Below are 13,293 nucleotides of genomic sequence, written 5' to 3' on the forward strand. Positions count from 1 at the left end.
CAAAGTAACTCAGACTTATTTTGAAAATTTTCTTTGATTTAGGGATCATTTAGGAAAAAAATGATTTTTGACTTATGAATCTGCAAAAATCATCCTAAAATTTTTTTTTTGGCCCGAATCAGCCAAAAATTATCAAATTCGAGGGGAAATTTAGAATCATCAAAAATAAACGGGAGCTTTAACAACAATTCTTTATTTTGCTCACATCAAAAAAGTTACCCCCGCGCCATGGACATGTTTTTAAATGAAAGCAAGTGAACTTGAGAGAACTCTTTGTTGATCGTCGAAATAACGACTTCATAATGAGATTGATCGGCTCCAGAATTATTACTATGGTTTGTAGAAAACACGAAAACAAGAAAATCTTATCGATCAATTTTTTTAAATTTCGAATTTCATCAGAAAATATTTTGAAAAATTTTCGTCAATTTTAACTAAACCAATTTTTTATGGTTTTCTAAAGTTATTTTAGAAGAAGAAAGTCTCGCTTGATGTGTCATCAAAACCTACCGGTGCATAATTCTAAAGAAATGTTCATGTATTGCGTTTTTTAGCGACAATGTTGAGGGTCTAAATTATTTAAGTGTAAATCCGCGGTTCAAAGAATGAACAAAAGACATAACAGTCTCTTCGAAATTATCCAGCTTCGTTTCTAAATAAAGCTGTTTCCTCCGCAAACCGGTGTTAATTAACTTTCTTTATTATAGACATGGGAACAAGCGGCTGTGTTGGCAGAAAACATCAGGATTCAATCAAGACGGGTTAGTAGTATTGAAGATAAAACATTGTGGTATTGCAACACTTTGTTTCGATGTAGTAATTCGCTGATTCCTCGATTCTCACTAATAAAAGAACTTCCACATTAACCTCATAAGACTCGAGATGATCTTTTTAGACATTGCAAAACCCAGTTTTGCAGATGTAACATCTCATTTTGCAGCATTAATGACCATTGGCCGTAAAGTCTATAAATAAAGAGATCAATTTCGCTGCTGACACGTTATATTAACACATTTCAATTAACGCCGTGATACCCTTATTAATTTTTCCATGCAATTTTCTGTTCTATACGGGGAGGTGTCAGAAACCGACAAATAATTTCGGCAAATTTCGCGCGGAAATTTTCAACCAATCAAAAGCCCTGGTTCGGCTAACTGGCCAGTCAGTGGCCGATGAGCCGCCCACGCATAATTTTTCGGAATTTTTGTGTCGGTTTCTGACGCAACCCTTAATTAAATTGGGAATCTTTGAAAAAAAAAACGATTTTCTCTCATAAAGACGGCGTATTTACATTTTGTCAATAACTGCTTGCTTAGCTCTCACGTTTATTTTTTCTTGCTGATCCTGGCGAAACGCGTCCGTGAAAAAACCGCGAGAAAAAAAAAAGAAAAAATGAGGGAGAAAAACGAAGAAAAAGATACATTAAATTTCATGCTTTGGAATTTTTCATTTCTGTGTTCCTGCATAAATGGGATCATTATTTTGAGCTCGAGATGGATGGTGACGAACAGGAAGGAATCCATGAGTTTGGCAATTGGAAGTGAATATTGGAAGGGGATCTTTGCTCAATGTGTCAGGTAAAATTTCCTTATAAAAATTTTTATTACGTTGCAATTTCAAAAAGCGGCTCTGTAAAAGTTGCAATAAATATTTCGTTTTTTTTTAAATCTGATTGGTCTACATGCCAAATGTGCAAATCTGATTCGTCGTAACTTTGGCTGAATATTGGTCCAATTTTTCCGTCGATTCATTCTGCCTCCTTCTTATTTATGAGCAAAAGTAATAGCCACTTATCCAAGAACTTACCATAATCTTATTGATGGAGAGAAATTAAGAGTCTCACTATGTTAGCCCTTGTATAAACCTTGTAAGTTGAGTCCGATTCCACGTTTTGAAAACATTAACTCTGGGTCTCTCTTGAACAACGAAAATCATATTCATTATTTTAAAATGAATTTTGAATTTTAAAAACCTCTAGCGCTAATGAGATGAATTTTCACTGCGATAATTACGAGGTCCCGTGGTTTCTATTCGACTCTTTGGTCCTTTCATCCAGGTTTTTCATGGTTCTAGCCCTCGTTTTCGTTATTATCGGCCAGATTCTTATGTTTGTCTGCGGTGGCTGGAATCATTTGCTTTCAAGGTTAAAATTTCATTCCCTATTATTTTCGCTTAATCCCTTTTTCAGGTCGAAAGAAGAAAATCCCCGAATTTTCAAAAACCTTGTCCGGGTTTCTGCCTTTTTCTTTTTCCTTGCTGGCGTTTTTCTCATCATCGTTTCGTCTCTTTTCACCGATATAATTCTCAAGTCATATTCGAGCGACACGAAATTCGGTCCCGTCAATGGAAATATCGTCGTTCAGCAGCAAAATCAAAATACTGTCAGATACGAATTCGGAGTTTGTCTCTGTAAGATATTTTCAGAAATTTTGTTTTTTGAAAATTTTAGATCTCGGCTTCATTTTTGGGTTTTTCGAGCTCTCCCTTGGTTTGGCAACGCTCTGCCTGAATCCATATTTAAAAAGAAACCAAGAAGAGGAAGAGCCAGATGAAAGATCTGATCTTCAATACGGCTACGATGGCGAAACTTTTCATTCTTATCAATAAACGCTCTTATCATTCCAACTCGTCGTTTATTTTTTCCGAGATTGATGGTTTTAGTGAAGGTCATTTTTGAGTAAATATTCTGAAGCTTCTTTGTCGCATTCTTCCTCTATTTCAGCGTATATTTCTGCTGTTATTTCATCGCCATACGCATCCAATTTCTCTGAAAAATGAAGCTTAACCTTAGCCGGTCAAGGTACTCCAATTTTGGATCATGGGTCATTCGATCGCATTTAGCTTCAAAAGTTGAGGAAAAAATTTTATTTGAAATTCACTTTGAGGAGTATTTTTCGATCGCCTTTCGACTGGTAGGGGTTTTAACCCGTTTCAGATTGACCAAAATGTTGGCAGAGCCTCATTTTCACGAGAACTCAAGGCTCCATATATGGCGCCGGGTAATAAAAGGAGGTACTCCATATATGGCGTCCTTTGACCGGTACCCGAGCTTTTTCCCGGCAGCGGGCCGATAAGTTTTTCTCGAAATAGATATTATAAAACTAGTTTTTTTTTTCATAATAATGATAAAATATGATTTTCATCCGGAAAACAAGCAGAAAAAAGCATTATTTAGCGTTTTTCATCCGAAATCAGTTTTTGACTTTTTTCTCGTCAATGATCATCAGCGAGAAAATTTTTTCGGATTCATAATTTCTTGGAATTGATACGATTAATCCATGCTTATATTAATAAAAATGATTTTTAATAAATTAATATAAAAATTTTCAGAAAAAATTTTGATGATTTCTTTAAAAAAAGCCGCGCGGCGCCATATTTGGCGCCTCTTGGCCTGTACCCGGAGAAAATCATTTTTGGCCGGCTAGGGTTAAGGGGGAGGTCGACGAGAAATATTTTTTTCGACTTTTCAAAATTCTAATAACATTTTTGACTTCCTCAATAAAAAACAAGCAATTTTGGTACCCAGCTTTTTTCGATAAGGTGAAGTCAACAGTGAAAAAATTTCACTCAAAGATTGGGAATTCGGGCGCGCGAGGCGGAAAAATGGCTCGGGACAAGCGAAAAATGAGAAAAATAGCGTCGAGAGCGCGCCGCGCGAGCTCCTCTTACTTTTTCAATCGTCTCTAAGACATTTTTTCTGTAAATATAATTACATCATCTTGTCGCCGCCTGATTCTAAAGGGTCTAAACTATCAGTAAATTAATTTTGATTACAAAAAAACAAGTCGGGTTTCGAGATTTTTTGGTCAAGAGACACCCCTTCTTTGATCCAATTTTTCGCAAATTTTTTGAATGAAAATTTTTTTTTCTTCTCGCCGCCTGATTTTTTGAACGCTTTTCTTAACACTCGAAAGATCAGAATTTTGATATCGAGGCCGGTTTTTCAGCATTTTTGGTCACGGAAATTCCGATTCTCGTCGACCCCCTCCTTAACCCTACGCGCCAAATGTGCCATATATGGCACAAGGGCTTTCGAAAACCCATTTTTCTCTCCGTCATCATTTCGGGTTCTTCCATTTTTACTCATTTTCGGGCAATAGTCTGGGCTTGGGTTTGGGTTCATTTTTGAGCTCGGGTTCTGGTTCGAGTTCGGATCTTGGTTAAGGTTCGGGTTCGGCCATTATATGGGGCCTAGGACGACGGAAAAGATGATGTGCCATATATGGCACATTTGGCGGCGGGGGGTGAAATTTTAGTTTGGCGGCGTAAGGTTAAGTTGTTTTCCGAAGAAAAAATTCTACTTACTATTTTCACATGTAAAATAAATATCGATAAATGCGCCCATTGAATCGAACTGTAAATTGTACGCTGGGGTCGCGTCAATCTTCATGGCGAAAAATGCAAGAAGCGAAAAGAATCTCATTTTTTCTCAATGCCTAAGAACTCCAAATACGGACGTTTATACCTGCTTGAAGACATTAATGTACATTGAATATCGGACGTCTTGTCAGGAACTTGTCAGCTGTCGTTCAAAAATCAGGAAAGATGGAGATATACAGTGTTTTTTCTGTAAAGAGAAGCCGGAGGGTTCAGAGGATGTTTATTTATTCAATCAAAATTTTCACAGTCGCATAATCTTTTCGAAATCTTGTTCAGTCGGGGCGATTTGACTTGGTTTTGGTTTCAGGTCCTTTCTCTTCATGATGAGGTTGATGTACTTGTCGCAGGCGTTTTCGAGACTGTAGAAATTATCGGATTGGGTACTCGCCATCAGCTGGGCATATCGCTTATCATTCAACAGGAGACCTTAAAAGCAAAATAAGGCGGTTTTTCCTAGAAAATTTTACCTTTGATGCACAGGTTGTAAATATTGTGCAAATCGTAAATCTCAATCGCTCTTCCAAAAACACCAGAAATAAAAACAAAATTCAAAAACTTCATTTTTGCCGTTTTCCCAATCTTTGCTTTTGCTTTTCTTATAAAGCAGAAGGACTTAATTATTGAACACAAATTGGAAGCGAATTGGAAATGCGGAATTTTATCTAACCACAGTGTGGAGTTCGACTCATTTTAAATTAATTTTGATACTTTTCGCGTCCACTTTCGTTTCCTGAACCTTTTTAAGTGGTACTATACAGCCGGAGTCCAAAATAAGGGACTTTTTTCGGTCCCGAATTTGCGAAAAAAAGTCCCTTAAATTGGTTCAATTTAACATTAGAAACATACAAAACGGGGCGCAGATTTTCGGCGTTTCGAGCCAAAAAGTCCCTTATCTTGGTGTCCCTTATTTTGGACTCCGACTGTATATACTCTCTTGGAAGCTTTTCAAATCCCTCTCGACTGTACTCCTTCTCCTCGAATAACGGGGTTTCTAGAGCTGAAATTGATGATTCCAAGTATCGAAATTTCTCTAGACGCGATGGAAAACAACAATAACATCATCTTCAAATCCCCCAAAATCGTCGGAAATGGAGAGAAAAGCGGATGTTAAAGAAATTGTCAACGACGCAATCGCTTATGAAAATTCCCTCTTGAGCAGAGGTCGTTCCAGGGCACTGTCGACGCCATCAATTTGCCGGGATGACTCGACATTGAAAATCAAAAAAGAAGAAGACGTTGGAAATCTACGAGACTCAGAAAGAAGAAGCCCTCCTAGATTTAGACGATTTCCGCCGCCGACAAAACGGAGGGATCGGCAAACAAGAGGGTAAGAAAGATGATTTTTCTTTAAGAAAAAACCGTTTAGGGGCTCATTGTCTCGCTCCCAGCATCATCGAAATCGCCGCCGAGAAGGGTCAGTCTTCTCTCGTCTTGGAACTATTCATAGAAATCGCCGCAACAAAGGGCCAAGAAGAAGATTTCGTCAACGACACAAACCATACGATAGCCTTTCAAGATCAGAAGACAATCTTTCTGTAAAAGGAAACGGTTCTTAAAGATTGAATTCTAATAAGGAAATCTTTGAGAATCTTTTACAAGTACTGCAAGCTCGAAAAATGGCATTGTCGATTCAGGAGCATCGAGAAAAGACGAAGATTATTGAGAAAAAGATGAATGATGAAAAGAATATCCTTGATGAGGTAAAGTCATTGAATAGGAAGAAAATTGTACTGCGAGAATTTTAAGTGAAGACTTCTGATATTTTATTTATTCAGTTTTGAATGCGGTCTTACTAATACCGTATTAGTGCTGACATTAGAATAATATAAGCTTCATTTTAATTTTCATAAAAATAAATATACAATTTTCGGACATCAGACTAAATTTGAAAAAGATTACATAAATATTCTCACGAAGATCATAAAAATCATGAAAAATCTTACCGCGATAAATATCGTAATTAATGTTTCATTTTTTCAACTTGCTTGGTAAGCGAAAATTTTCTGACTATTATACTATCTGAACAGCTGTTGAAGCAGATGCATATCGAACTCTATCTACCTGGCAATGTGCTCGCCAGCTTGTTTTGCCATCTGTTTAATTTTATTGTAGGTTTACGCTCGTCTACGAAAACTCAAACGCCAAAAAGAAGACAATGAGCGCGATCGTGGAAATTACGAATGTAAGTTCTCTTTCGTCATTTCTTCTTACATATTTCTCAGGTCGCTTCGAGCGATTGTGCGCAGAACTACGATTGAAGGACATTTACTGGAATGGCGACTTCCGAGCTCCTATTTTCAAGCGCCCCGACGATGGGCCTGATGATTCCAGTCTCCTTGAAGAATCAGAAGAAGACGGAGAACTGCTTGATGATGATGATGACGATGATGAAGACGAGTGGTCCGACGATGAGACATTTACTGACGGTCCTGATGACTGATTCTTTTCTTTATTTCTATTTTTATATTCAATAAAATTTTCGCCCTTTATAAGTTCAAAACTGAAATCATGGAAGAAAATTTGTTAAAGAAAATGAGTAAGAATAGCTCGTTTTATGTTCTTTCCAAAATTGACAGTCATGATTTCTGGTCATATTTGTTAAAAGCGCGTGAGCAATTGTGATATCACCAGAAAATCTAATAGCAACTGTTTACTTTGCCATCATGCAGCATTTCGACATTTAAAAAGCTCATTTTCTCACAGGAACTGATCATTTCATTCTAAATATTGAGAGAAAATGAAATTTTTTACAATTTTCGGCTCAGCTGTTTTCGCTCAAAAATGCGAAAAACCGACTGACATTTCGAACCCCAACTCGGAGCTTCACTGCATCGGTGCCGGCGGAAATTGTGGAATCAATGAGGATTTTGCGAGAAAAGGATGGCAGGCATATTTAACTGTTCCCGGACAAACGGCTGAAAATACTGTCTGGACTGAGGTAAGCTTTTCAGATGAGCTCGGTGAAATACCCAAATTTTAGGCACAGAAATACTGTGAGTCCATGGGCATGAATCTCGCGACTGTTGCAAACGAGCAAGAACACAAAGATCTCATGACATACACTGTCGAGTACGGGAAGTGCATGACGAATGTTACCAACCGACCTGGCAATTTCTTCATTGCTCTCAATCGAGTCAATAATCATGATGAGTTCAAGTGGACTTATCGCAATGCTCCTGGAGAAGAGGTAAAATTTCAAAGATGAAATTTGAAATGCTCATTTTAATTCTAGAAAACCTGCCTTCCATACGAATTCGGAGACGGGCTCAACAAATTTGAAACCGAAGACAAGCTCATCGACAAATTTTGCGTCTACATGGAAAGTGGATCTGGCTCAAACCAGTCGAAAAACTGGAAACAAGTCAGTTTTTTTTCTAATAGGAGCTTATTCGATGACCTCTTAGGTTGATTGCAACAAGAACCCAACTGGAACTCAAATTGGCTTTGTCTGCCAGCCGCGAAGAGATGTAGAAGAATGCAAAAGTGGCGCCGCCGGGTTTTCTTCCTTGAGTGCAATGATTTTTATGCTTGCATATTTTTTGATTGAATAAATCCGAATATAGTACAGATGATCAGAGCATACACTCGATCCTTTCTGAACTTGGCTTCTATTAACGAACAAGAGCGAATGAGCCATCAATTATTGATGATCAATATGTGATTTCAAATTTGTTCAAACGATAAAATCCTGAATAACAGAATATATCAAGTAAATTCAACACCGTATAAAAGCAACAAGAGGCGTTCTTATTCTTTAATATTTTGGGTAAAATGAAATTCTATTTTCCCTTTTTCATTTTCATCTGGCTAACCAACCCATACCTCGGTGACACTGACAGTGACTTCGTCAAGAAACTCAAGGTAAATTTAAAGGATAAATTCAGTTTAACAAATTCAAAGCTCCGTCAATGGCGATTCAAAATGCGGCTTGCACGGCACAATTCCCATCACCGTCACAAGAACTCACATCGTCGCATGCGAATTTTCTAAATATCATTCAAAAAATAATTTACGAATAAAGATTTTCGAAATATGAATGCTAAGGTATTTGCTTTTGAAGATAATTATAGAAAACAATTTGCTTGAACTTTAAAGAAAGGCCTTCTCTGAAGACAAAAATAATTTTGTTGACAGTTGTCCCTGAAGGTCTGTCTTCCCGTACGTATAAATGACAATGCCGAGAATAACTGAATATGTTAACAACTGTATATAAGAAGCAAAATGTCCAATTTTCAATTGATATTGGTTTCGAAATCTATTTTGATGAATTCATTTTTTCCCTTTTTCATTTTCATTTGGCTTACAAACCCGTGGCTCGGAGATACTGATAATGAATTTGCTAAAAAACTCAAGGTAAGGAAGAAAGCTGGCGACGTATTATTAAAATTATGTTGGCTCAGCTTCGTCAAAATCGATTCAAAATGCAACTAACTGGACACAACTCCCAACACAGTCAGAAGAATTCTCATTCAAAGCATATGCGCATGCTAAAAAGATCATACTTCTCATAAAAAATTTCTCCTGTACCAAATAAACTAAAAAGAGAAGGTCAAACCCAAACACAAATGGAACGCAAAAACACAGAAGCTATCAATACCCGTCCTCCGATTTTTTAATGACAATGTTTTCAATAACAAAAACACAGTATATAAGAAGCCGAATGACCTTCAAAGAACAAGCAATCGTTCCTTTTTTTATTTTTTTTTCTCGTTAAAATGAAAATTTATCTTCCCTCGATTATTCTTATTTGGGTAACCTCCCCGTGGCTTGGTGAAATTGACAATAATTTTGCTAGAAAACTCAATGTAAGTTTCGAGACAGGAAAAATATTGAATGAATATTAAGCTTCGAATATGGCGATACAAGATGCACCAGGCTCTGCACAAAGCTCACGATAGGCACAAAAGTAGCATCTACAGACACATGAAAATATTCAAATAATCATTATTTTTATTTTCTTCTTTCTGGATACAAAATAAACGAACCAACAGCAAAAACTAATTTTTGGTAAGTGCGCAGCTCTCATTAATTGGAACTTTGACTTGAACTCGGCAATGAAAATGATTCCACCTGCTGCAGACGATATCATTCCACCACGGCCCACCCCACTCTGTTGATCGCAAACTTTCGGCGCAATTTTCGTTTCCACCCGTTTTGTCTGGCTGTTGGGGGAAAGGAAGCCAATTTTCCACGGTCTTCTCGGCACCAGTCGGATTGTACCATTTTTCATCATTTCCGAGAGTCATTCCAAGCCACTCTCGTCGATCTGGTTTGATGTAGTTGTAATGCTTTAGCTCAGCCTCATTGTTGAAGAAGGGTAAATCCCCTCCGATCTGGTTGCATCGCTTTTTTGCTTTTTCAAATTCAAGTGGAAAGGGCTGTTTTTTGAACTCAATGCAGGTCCTCTTGGCCGTGACTCCCTAAGGAACAAAATTTATAATTTCAATTGAATAAAATCTCTTACCAAATCACAGCCCTTCTCCCACTCATCAGAATTGGTCCACCAAAGAGAGGATTTTGAAAGTTTTCCATTTGCACAGCGGGCTTGTCCATTTATTTTGCCATTTTTGCATTCAATATCGTAGTACGCGCGATAATTTTTCGTTTTCTCGTTTCGATTTGGGAGTATTTTTCTTGGAACGAGTCTTCCTTTCACGGAAAGTTTCGAGTTAATAGTCATTGCTTCAGAAAGACATGGAAAATTCTTGAGATGAAGGCATTGCAAACGCTTATTTTCTTCAACTTCACCTTTTCTATAAAACTTGAATCAAAAAATAAAATCTTCCTTTACCTTTTAATTCTCACGATCCTGCTACCATCGTCAAAGCACTTGATGAACAGATTTGGTTCTCTACATCGCTGGGCTTGGCAACCTGTTAAGAAAACCTGAGTCAGGTAAGTTCTCTGAGTCAGGTTTTCTTCACAGGTTGCCAAGCCCAGCTTCGCCCCCATGTTGGAAAAGAATTATCATCGCACTTTGGTTGACACTTCAATTTACCCAGAGCCGTCTTTGTCCCAAGATCCTTGCAATCCCAGAAGCCATTCTTGATCGAGTATCTATACCAGCTGTTATTGATCTCTTTTGCTTTTTCATAACATCGTTTCGGAGAGTCGATGGCCTCACAAATTTGAAAAGAAAAAAAGAAAATAAGTAAGTTCATGACTAGCAGAGAGAAATTGAAAATGATCTGCTTACTGAATTCGAGCGCAAGGAGTGATTGAAATACGAGATGGATTATTTGACTTCATGTGCAAGTTCTTCAAATCTGTTAAGCCGCTTTCAAATGCAGAAAAACATCCCTCCTCAGAACTTCTTCAAAGATGTCTTTCTTGAAATAAACAGAAGTTCATTTCGCCGCAGAAAGGACAGAACCTATCAATATTGCGGATATAATAATCGATTTTTCGACAATAATTTTTTCAATAACAAAATGGTGTTTATAATTTACCCTCTGTATATAAGGTCACGTATTCCATACTGGAAGAAACACTCGATTTTATTAAATGAGATTATATTTTTCTTTACTTATTTTTACCTGGGTGACAAATCCCTCACTCGGCGATACTGACAGTAACTTCGCTAAGAAACTCAAGGTAAAAAATCAATATAAAAAGGTAACCAAATATTATTTTGTTTTAGCTCCGTGTTTTGCGATACAAGATGCTTCATCCGGACAAAAATAACATGCGAGTTTTTAAAAAATCCTCCTGAATAAATTGTTCGAAATTTATTTAAATTGAAAAAAGCAGGACAAAATTATGCCCATTTTAAAGGAAAGCAAAGATTAAGTCTTCCGTAGTCAGTTTTTTCTTCTCTTTCTTCTATCAACCTCAAATTCTCATCGAGTTTATTTTGAAGTCTGGCGATGATCGGCTTTGCCCATTCTTTCTCAAACTGATTAACAGTTTCGTCTGGATTTTGCTCGAGATTATAAAACTCGGAAATTTCCGGGATGAGTTTCCACTTGTTCCATCTGATCGATTGAATTCCTTGGTAGACGGCATGAGTCATGATCCACTGCGGTCCTTTGATCTCATCAGAGGCGCCGGTCAGAAGAGGGAGGAGGGAGCGGCTGTCGGGCCCTTCGTTGCAGGAGGGGGAGTAGTTGATGATGTCGGAAAGAGTTCTAGAGAAGAGTTAATTAAAGAATATTTTTCAAAAGGAATTTACCTGAAAACATCGACATAGGAGACGACTTTGTCCTCCACTGTCTTCGCCGGAAACTGCTTTGGGTACCACCACATGAAGGGCAATCGATGACCTCCTTCCCAGTTGTAGTTTTTAAACCCCTTCAATTGCCAGTGCTCGCCTCCAAGGTCGATGGCATTTTGAGTGTGATTGTAGAGAATTCTGTTGAACTCGCTGGAATGGTCCGCTCCGTTGTCCGACATGAGCAGAATCAAAGTATTGTGGATTTTGCCCGTTTCTTCCAGGGTTTTGAAGAGATTTCCGACGATGTCGTCTGCCTCGGCGATCATGTCTCCAACGACACCGGCTTCGGTCGTGTTTCGGAAGCGAAGGGGGGAGTTGAAAGGACGATGACCAGAACGCATCCCGTAGTAGGTGAAGAAAGGAGTGGTGGAGGCTTCTTGCGAGCGGATGAAATCGAAAAGCTTGTTGGAAACGACCTCGTCCATCGTTCTGAAAATGGCTCGGAAGGGCAAAAACTGAAAGAAAATTACCTAGAATCGTAGTTTTTTTGCGCGACCATCGATCTGGGATAGTTGCCCATCAGAACCTCCCCAAAAGTTTCTTCCTCGAACCAGGGAGCAGCAACGTAAGCCCCGACCCCAAATTCTTCTCTGTTAATCCTGGCAGTATCGTTTCGAATAGAGCCTTCCGGGAAGGTCCGTTGAATAGCCCATTCAGTAAAGGGCTCAGTTTGGAGACCGTTTTCGAAATATCCGTTTGGTTGGCAGCAAGGGGAGCCTAAATTTTGGGTCAGAAAAGAAGAATGGCGATTCTAGCGCTTGCCTGAGGTAAATGAATAGTCGTAGTCAAAATCTTTTACTTCCGAAACCGGTTTCGTATAATTTCCCGGAACTTGATAAAGCCTTTTCTCATCTCCAGGAGTTCTGCTTTGCGGATTTTTATAGCTAATTTTCTTCCATTCTAGAACCTTTCTTCTTTGTTCGGCTCGTTCTTCAGGCGTCTGGTCCATATTGAGCGTTTCAGTTTTCAGCGGCTGCGATTTTCCGAAAATTCCAGTCGTGTAGCCCGCTTTTTTGAACATTTGGCCGAGGTGGGGTTCGCGGCCGGCTTTTAGAATTCGGTTCTTGCCCTCTAGAAAATGGTTAAGGGAAACGAGGGTTCAGGAAGGGGATATCTTACGTTGCATGGAATATCGGCCTGTCATGAGCATGTATCGACTCGGTCCGCAACGAGCTGAACCAGCATGAGCATCCTAGAATAAAAAATCCGATGACTCATCGGCGATGAGATTTTTATCGTTACCTTGAAGTTGACTCCTTCTGTCCCCAATCTATCAATATTCGGCGTCGGGACTTTTCCTCTCGCTTGATTTACTCTGAAATCCCCAACTCCAAAGTCATCTGCAATCAAAATGATTACATTTGGTCTCTCATCGCAAAAAATATTTGAAAAAAGAGAAAAATATTTTGCAAGTTTCATTTCTTTTTCAAATTCGTTTTTTTCAATTCTAGTTCACTTTTCTTGCGTCTGATTGAACGGATCACGAAAATGCGGCTCTAACTTGTTTTGAGTAAAAATATTCGAATTCCGTTGAATACCGTTTCTTGGGGATTTGATAATTTTACGAAGTAGGGCAATTCTATTAGGTCGAAATTATTATGTTTTCCCATTTTTTTGTCATTATTGCAGATAATCGTCAATTCGACTTTATTTATAGCGGACAGAAACCTTACGTAATGATTTTCATCCTTTTTCCGCAT

At 38.3% G+C, this 13,293-nt stretch overlaps 5 protein-coding genes across 5 annotated transcripts; 3 read left to right on the forward strand and 2 right to left on the reverse strand.

Annotated features, from left to right (window-relative positions):
• The first annotated feature begins 1,277 nt into the window (after window positions 1-1,277).
• LOC145710505 (uncharacterized) lies at window positions 1,278-2,607 on the forward strand. The gene is made up of 4 exons (XM_081788269.1): window positions 1,278-1,577; window positions 1,979-2,143; window positions 2,189-2,409; window positions 2,450-2,607. The coding sequence occupies exons 1-4, from the start codon at window positions 1,393-1,395 to the stop codon at window positions 2,605-2,607; spliced, it is 729 nt and encodes a 242-aa protein (XP_081644395.1). The 5' UTR covers window positions 1,278-1,392.
• A 2,838-nt stretch (window positions 2,608-5,445) lies between these two features.
• Window positions 5,446-6,874, forward strand: LOC145709247 (uncharacterized). Its single transcript, XM_081786928.1, has 5 exons — window positions 5,446-5,707; window positions 5,747-5,919; window positions 5,977-6,080; window positions 6,493-6,562; window positions 6,603-6,874. The coding sequence occupies exons 1-5, from the start codon at window positions 5,469-5,471 to the stop codon at window positions 6,818-6,820; spliced, it is 804 nt and encodes a 267-aa protein (XP_081643054.1). The 5' UTR covers window positions 5,446-5,468; the 3' UTR covers window positions 6,821-6,874.
• A 194-nt stretch (window positions 6,875-7,068) lies between these two features.
• On the forward strand, window positions 7,069-7,945 carry LOC145708423 (uncharacterized). Its single transcript, XM_081786097.1, has 4 exons — window positions 7,069-7,318; window positions 7,361-7,567; window positions 7,613-7,741; window positions 7,785-7,945. Exons 1-4 carry the CDS (start codon window positions 7,118-7,120, stop codon window positions 7,929-7,931), a joined length of 684 nt encoding a protein of 227 aa, XP_081642223.1. The 5' UTR covers window positions 7,069-7,117; the 3' UTR covers window positions 7,932-7,945.
• A 1,405-nt stretch (window positions 7,946-9,350) lies between these two features.
• Window positions 9,351-10,252, reverse strand: LOC145710054 (perlucin-like). Its single transcript, XM_081787741.1, has 3 exons — window positions 10,172-10,252; window positions 9,845-10,133; window positions 9,351-9,800 (listed from the first exon to the last, which is right to left on the reverse strand). Exons 2-3 carry the CDS (start codon window positions 10,058-10,060, stop codon window positions 9,378-9,380), a joined length of 639 nt encoding a protein of 212 aa, XP_081643867.1. The 5' UTR covers window positions 10,061-10,133; window positions 10,172-10,252; the 3' UTR covers window positions 9,351-9,377.
• An 841-nt stretch (window positions 10,253-11,093) lies between these two features.
• Window positions 11,094-13,038, reverse strand: LOC145706693 (N-acetylgalactosamine-6-O-sulfatase-like). The gene is made up of 6 exons (XM_081784125.1): window positions 12,836-13,038; window positions 12,713-12,785; window positions 12,356-12,664; window positions 12,064-12,310; window positions 11,552-12,022; window positions 11,094-11,507 (listed from the first exon to the last, which is right to left on the reverse strand). The coding sequence occupies exons 1-6, from the start codon at window positions 13,010-13,012 to the stop codon at window positions 11,138-11,140; spliced, it is 1,647 nt and encodes a 548-aa protein (XP_081640251.1). The 5' UTR covers window positions 13,013-13,038; the 3' UTR covers window positions 11,094-11,137.
• Window positions 13,039-13,293: the final 255 nt, after the last annotated feature.

The sequence above is a fragment of the Oikopleura dioica genome, chromosome 1 (genome assembly GCF_907165135.1).
Source record: "Oikopleura dioica chromosome 1, OKI2018_I68_1.0, whole genome shotgun sequence".
Lineage (NCBI taxonomy): Eukaryota > Metazoa > Chordata > Appendicularia > Copelata > Oikopleuridae > Oikopleura > Oikopleura dioica.

Excerpts from the sequence above, each read along its gene's own strand:
- LOC145710505 (XM_081788269.1), top strand. The coding sequence starts at position 1,393 with ATGAGGGAGAAAAACGAAGAAAAAGATACATTAAATTTCATGCTTTGG. Across the intron at positions 1,578-1,978 it reads ATCTTTGCTCAATGTGTCAG|CGCTAATGAGATGAATTTTC; the intron begins GTAAAATTTCCT and ends AAAAACCTCTAG. Across the intron at positions 2,410-2,449 it reads CGAATTCGGAGTTTGTCTCT|ATCTCGGCTTCATTTTTGGG; the intron begins GTAAGATATTTT and ends TGAAAATTTTAG.
- LOC145709247 (XM_081786928.1), top strand. The coding sequence starts at position 5,469 with ATGGAGAGAAAAGCGGATGTTAAAGAAATTGTCAACGACGCAATCGCT. Across the intron at positions 5,708-5,746 it reads AGGGATCGGCAAACAAGAGG|GGGCTCATTGTCTCGCTCCC; the intron begins GTAAGAAAGATG and ends AAAACCGTTTAG. Across the intron at positions 6,081-6,492 it reads AAAAGAATATCCTTGATGAG|GTTTACGCTCGTCTACGAAA; the intron begins GTAAAGTCATTG and ends ATTTTATTGTAG.
- LOC145708423 (XM_081786097.1), top strand. The coding sequence starts at position 7,118 with ATGAAATTTTTTACAATTTTCGGCTCAGCTGTTTTCGCTCAAAAATGC. Across the intron at positions 7,568-7,612 it reads GCAATGCTCCTGGAGAAGAG|AAAACCTGCCTTCCATACGA; the intron begins GTAAAATTTCAA and ends TTTTAATTCTAG. Across the intron at positions 7,742-7,784 it reads AGTCGAAAAACTGGAAACAA|GTTGATTGCAACAAGAACCC; the intron begins GTCAGTTTTTTT and ends ATGACCTCTTAG.
- LOC145710054 (XM_081787741.1), bottom strand. The coding sequence starts at position 10,060 with ATGACTATTAACTCGAAACTTTCCGTGAAAGGAAGACTCGTTCCAAGA. Across the intron at positions 9,801-9,844 it reads GGGAGAAGGGCTGTGATTTG|GGAGTCACGGCCAAGAGGAC; the intron begins GTAAGAGATTTT and ends TTTGTTCCTTAG.
- LOC145706693 (XM_081784125.1), bottom strand. The coding sequence starts at position 13,012 with ATGAAACTTGCAAAATATTTTTCTCTTTTTTCAAATATTTTTTGCGAT. Across the intron at positions 12,665-12,712 it reads AGGCCGATATTCCATGCAAC|AGGGCAAGAACCGAATTCTA; the intron begins GTAAGATATCCC and ends ACCATTTTCTAG. Across the intron at positions 11,508-11,551 it reads TCCTATGTCGATGTTTTCAG|AACTCTTTCCGACATCATCA; the intron begins GTAAATTCCTTT and ends ACTCTTCTCTAG.